The sequence below is a fragment of the Diuraphis noxia genome, unplaced genomic scaffold (assembly GCF_037042655.1).
Source record: "Diuraphis noxia isolate RWA-SAM2 unplaced genomic scaffold, SU_Dnox_SAM2 contig0001, whole genome shotgun sequence".
In the NCBI taxonomy this organism is placed as follows: domain Eukaryota; kingdom Metazoa; phylum Arthropoda; class Insecta; order Hemiptera; family Aphididae; genus Diuraphis; species Diuraphis noxia.
Genome location: NW_028301711.1, coordinates 78,621,694 through 78,627,612, shown reverse-complemented (window position 1 = coordinate 78,627,612; position 5,919 = coordinate 78,621,694). Strand labels below are relative to the sequence as shown.

General features: G+C 30.6%; 1 protein-coding gene across 1 annotated transcript; it reads left to right on the top strand.

Annotated features, from left to right (window-relative positions):
• Nucleotides 1-642: 642 nt before the first annotated feature.
• Nucleotides 643-5,381, top strand: LOC107168469 (uncharacterized). Its single transcript, XM_089215139.1, has 4 exons — nucleotides 643-814; nucleotides 3,128-3,340; nucleotides 3,433-3,768; nucleotides 3,844-5,381. The coding sequence occupies exons 1-4, from the start codon at nucleotides 643-645 to the stop codon at nucleotides 5,379-5,381; spliced, it is 2,259 nt and encodes a 752-aa protein (XP_089071265.1).
• The last annotated feature ends 538 nt before the right edge of the window (nucleotides 5,382-5,919 follow it).

Below are 5,919 nucleotides of genomic sequence, written 5' to 3'. Positions count from 1 at the left end.
AATAATTTAGCACATTGTAAAGTGCATGATGATACAGGAAAAAAATATAATATAATATTATAATTTGGCACATGGCAGAGTGCATAATACAAAAAAAACAATATATAATATAATATAATTTGGCACATGGCAGAGTGCATAACACAGGGAAGAAATATAATACTCGTATAATATTATATAATATGTAATACTGCAACAAAAAAAATATAAAGCTACGGCTCCGACACGCGGTTACCGGCCAAGGAATCATATTCATATATCGATATGACGCATCATACATTGATACATATTCATTATTTAATTAACGGAGAGGACCAACGGCTCCGCATGACGGTTACCGGGGCATTTCTTTAAAAAGAGAAAGAAGAAAGAAAGAAAAAAAATGAGTGTACGAGAAAAATTATAGATGCATATATAATCGGACAAAAATAAGGGGTATTTGGGGGAAATAATAATACTTGGCGACTGCAGCTGGTGTCTTGAGGTGTTGGTAACCGGTGGCTGTGATAGGCTGGCCTCGTGGGCCGTCGATTCACCTTAACTCGTGATCGACACGGCCCATCTGCACCGGTTACGTTGGATACTGTTGTGGATATTGGTCGCTGGGCCCTCCACAGCCCCAGATGGTAGAATTAGCCCATCATGGCGTCGACGAGATACATGAACAAAACATTGACCGCGTGGTTGTTGATGGACGGATCGACAGACTGGACGACAAGTTTACATATACCGGTGTACTGGGCAGCGGTCGTGACAAGAAGAAGAAAAAATATGCCGAGAGAAGTCAACGGGCGCCGGACGGCTCGTCTTGATGGTGACCGTTGTTGAAAATGTGATGGAGTGGGGCGGGGACAGTGTTGCTTTTCGCGGGGATTTTACATAATTATTGGGCTTCAGCTGTCTTGTCAGCGTTTACCGGTGGAGACGATCGTATCGCCGACAGCGCAGGTAACCACATCCGCGGAGACAGTTCGCCGGACACTATGTTCAGGAGGGGTTGGGGGGATAAGTGAGGATATAACATGACTATTGTTCGTCTTAATCGCAACGCGCTATTGTGATAATAGAAAGACCATTAAAGTAATGGTCGCAGACCGATAGGTATGATAATTTAATTGTTGTAGGGAAAGGTGGGTTTAATGGATAATGATATTATAGAGGCCTAAAATTCTGTGACGTTACACTATTTATTATTGTGCTTTATTAATTATACATAATAATATGTAATATTATATACCTACAAAACTAATACACATAAACAGATAATTCATGCAACAACAATCTTTACATTTCGAAGCTTTAAAATAAATGACTAATTTAAACATTTTAAACCAAATTGACTTGATTTTGCATTATATACCATAGTAAAATTGACTGTTCACAGATTACTTTTAATTTTACTTTAAGTTATTCTAAAAAAAAACACAAATTCACTATACACAAATAAAAATAATAAAGTACATGTAACATTAATCTCTACATTAAATATTTGGTTTTAAGACCATTAAACATAAACATAAGGATTAATAAATTTCAACAGCACCAATTGTTAATCACACATAGTTAGCTTCATAACATCTAAAACATAAAATGTACATATAAGTAGTAACACAAGCAAATAAAAATTAAATTATTTTGCTTTTAAAACACGAGAATAGAGAATAATTATTTACCCAAGTTGGTATCATTTTCAGAACTTGGACCAGGAAAGAGATTCTGATTATTCTGACTTCTGAGACAAGTCTTGGTTGATTATAGCACCTATATTTTATACAAATGGAATTTTTAAATGTTTTTCTATAATTTAATACTTAGAAGTACAGTTAACTTACTATTAACAGATTCGTTTTTAAAAAAATCTTTTATTTTCTTCATTTTTTTCGGTACACTCATTTTTAGAAAAAAAAACCAACAGATTACAGATATCAACTTAAAATCTGAAAGTTGAAACACTAAACTTTCATGACTAATGAGTTTGTGAATTCGAATCGTATAAGTATAAAATATTAAAGAGATTTAAGAAATTACCATGCAATCTAATGCGATAAGTGATAGCACAATATAGTCTGTATTGGCGGTACAACGTTAATAACAAACATCACCTATGGTTAATTCATGATAACAATTGATAATAGTTAGTGTATAGGACAAGATAAACGAGCGTCTCACTGCAGCATGGCAAATTGGCTGCTGCGCGCGCAGCTCCCCTTATCATACCATTATCACTATTTATGTGCACCTGATATTTTCAAATACTGGATTACGCGGGTTAATTTAAAAAAAATACTATAAATTTGAATGAAATTAGATATTTAAACAAATATTAAGGGTGTGTGGTGTGTGTATGTTAGTATTATTTTGTTTTAATTTAAAAACATAATCATTTGTGGTGACTTATAATGTAAAGTAAAAACTAAACTGACAAATGCAAAAGTGTAAATAAACAGATTTAACAATGTACATTATTATTTTCATTTTTATCAATATTAGTTAATGTTCCTAATACTTGTGTGTACATATATCTATTTTATTCAATTCCAGATACAGTATTATTGATTGCTAATAAAATATTTGAAAATTTTAAAATAATACATAATAATAAGAAATTTCCAAGTCATAAATCTCCTAACAATAAGTTATTAATTTCAGGTCAATGTTGCAATCATTTTGGTTTAGTATTTTCGGAATGATAGGTTTATGGATAAAGATTTTTTTTTTGTAAGAAGCCTATGATAATCAGGTATAAATATAATACCTACTATTTAAGATTTCGATAAAAGCTTAATCTTAATTGCAAAATGATAAAGTATAATACATTATATCAAAATATATTATACTATGAGTGTATATAATATTTACAGTATATATCATACTAAACTATCATAAAATTACGGTAGATAAAATATTTATAGATAGCATATTGAACGAGTACCCATTTTTCATACTCTTCAGACTGTGTCATTATGCTAGTGTTTTATTTTTGTTTGTATCATCATGTCATCTAGTGCATCTGAAATTAAATGTTCAATCTGTGATACAAAGTTTACACAAAAAAAAAATCTGTATGTTCACTTAAGGAATATACACGGTAGTGATTCTTTAAGTTTGAATAATTTTATTTGTACAGTTTGTGAGAAAACATTTAAAGTTCAGAAAACTTTAGATACTCATATAAAAAAATATCACAACAGCAGCGATAAAAATAGAGAAACAAGAATAATTTGTCCTTATAATGAGTGTAATGAACCTATGTTTAAATTTTCAAAATTAAGGATTCACCTGTTCGAAAAACATGACATAACTATAGAAGTAAAAGAAATAAGTTTTTTGTCCATTGCAGGTAATACTTTTAAGATTAATAATATCACATTAATAATTAATAATACTATTTGCAATTTTGTTTCATAATTTTAATATTATTTTTTAACATAGAATTTGAGAAATGGAAAACGGAGAAAGAGCAAAAAACATTTTCAAAGTTTATACTTGATAGAGCAGCAACAAAATTATGTAATGGCTGTACAAGATCATATTATTATTGCCATCGATCGTTTAACAATCGAAAAACCAAAAATGAAATTGAGAAAACAAGAGAGACAAAATCTATAGGGACTAATAAAATAAATGGAACATGTCCATCTATGATAAAACTTACAATTTCAGAAAGTGAAAAGACAGTACAAGTTGAATTTTGGGAAAACCATTATGGCCATGAACAAGAAATTGGACTAATTGGATTAGACAAAGACTTAAAGTTAAATATTGCAGGTATATTACACAAATTATAATTAATACCTCTTTTCAGTTTTCTTGAAATTTAAAATATTTAAATTTTTTTTATAGCTAAATTGAAAGAAGGAGTTACCTTTGAACACATTATAGATTCGATTCGTGATGCTGAAGTAACCGATGATACACATCGACGATCTCTTCTTTTGGAACGGAAAGATCTACACAATATTTCACGTGATTTCAACATTGACTACGCTACTAAGCGAAATAAAAATGATGCGATTAGTGTAAAATTATGGGTTGAAGAAATGAAAATGCTAGAAACACAATGTCCAGTTTTATATTACAAGGGTCAGGATGAGAAAGATTGGATCGGAGAGGAAGGAATCTTGAGTAAGCATGATTTTGCATTAATTTTAATGACAAAGTTTCAACAAGAAACAATACAAAAATTTGGCCGTGATAAAATTTGTGTGGATGGTACTCACGGAACTAATGCATACGACATTCAGTTGTATTCTATTGTCACCGTCGATGAATTTGGATCTGGTTGCCCAGTTGCATTTTGTTTATCAAATCGATCCGATGAGTTAATTTTTCAATTATTTTTTGAAAAAATAAAATTCAATGTAGGAGTTATTGGCTTCAAGGTTTTTATGACAGATGATGCTCCTGCATTTTATAATGCTTGGGCTGCTATAATGGGACCGGTTGAACATAGACTTCTGTGTACTTGGCACGTCGATAAAAACTGGAGACAAAATTTATCAAAAATCAGTGGTGGATCAGAGAAAAAATCACTTGTCTATAAAACATTAAGAATATTATTACAAACCACATCCATTGAAGAATTTAAAAACAATCTCCAAGATGTCATAAGAGATTTAAAACAAGACAAAGACACTAGCACATTTGGGGCATATTTTGAAAAATATTACTCAATACGTCCAGAATGTTGGGCTTATTGCTTTCGATTAAGACTTGGGATTAATACAAATATGTACTTGGAATCGTTCCATAAAGTTTTAAAACACATATATTTAGAAGGAAAGAGAGTAAAACGTTTGGACAAAACAATTAATGCTCTTATGAAATATTCCAGAGATAGTGTATACAAACGTTTGATCAAGTTGTCAAAAAATATCCCTACTGAAAAAGTCCAAAGAGTACATCAAAGTCATAACTCAAGTAAATCAATTAAAGTGGAAAAAATACAAACTGTAGAAAACAAAAAGGTATATATTATCAAATCATTATCGAATCCTTCACAGCAGCACTATATTATAAAAACTGATGAAACATGTACACATTCATCATGTTTGAAATGCAAAAAGTGTAATATTTGCATTCACACCTTTCATTGCTCTTGTATTGATAATGTTATTAAAGCAAATATTTGTAAACACATACATGCTTGTGCTCGTGAGTTTATAAGTATAGATGGTAATACTGAAAACACTGTTTTTCACAACTCAAATATGACAGAGCAAAAAACATTAATGGATATGGTTGCAACATCTAGTCACCATAAAGCTCACAAAAATCAAAAAATCATAAGCCAAACAGAAATTATTTTGGGTTTGAGTTCAACAAATGAATACAGTAATGAAAATTTACAAAAAATTGAAAAAAGTTGGCTGAAGTTATAGCAATAATGAATGAAGGAGGACAAACACACTTAAAAACAGTTGAAGAAGTCAATGTTGAAAGGAAAGTAGATCCACAGCTTCGGTTATACTCAACAAAAAAGAAACCCAGCAAAACATCAATAGCAAAGCCTTCTGTAAATGAAGTAAATGCAATTATCTCTGGACTTAAAGATGACAATAATGAGACTATAAATGTTCATAATGCATTTGATCATTCGTATTCTTAAAAGTACAAAACAATATTACTTAAAAATCTTAAAATTAAATTTAATAAAAAAAACTTATCTAATACTTTGTAGTTACAAGCCACTTACAAATATGAAATAATTAATAAATTATACTTACTTTTAAATGAATAAACTTGTTTTTTGCCTTTTTGGTCATAATATCAGGCGCACATAAATAGTGATAATGGTATGATAAGGGGAGCTGCGCGCGCAGCAGCAAATTTGCCATGCTGCAGTGAGACGCTCGTCAAGATAATAGGTTTTTATATTGATAATATTCAAGGTGGATTATAAAATTCACCTTTATAATA

Coding starts and splice junctions, on each gene's coding strand:
- LOC107168469 (XM_089215139.1), top strand. CDS start 643: ATGGCGTCGACGAGATACATGAACAAAACATTGACCGCGTGGTTGTTG. Junction 815..3,127: donor CCGGACGGCTCGTCTTGATG/GTGACCGTTGTT, acceptor TTATTTGTACAG/TTTGTGAGAAAACATTTAAA. Junction 3,341..3,432: donor AAGTTTTTTGTCCATTGCAG/GTAATACTTTTA, acceptor TTTTTAACATAG/AATTTGAGAAATGGAAAACG.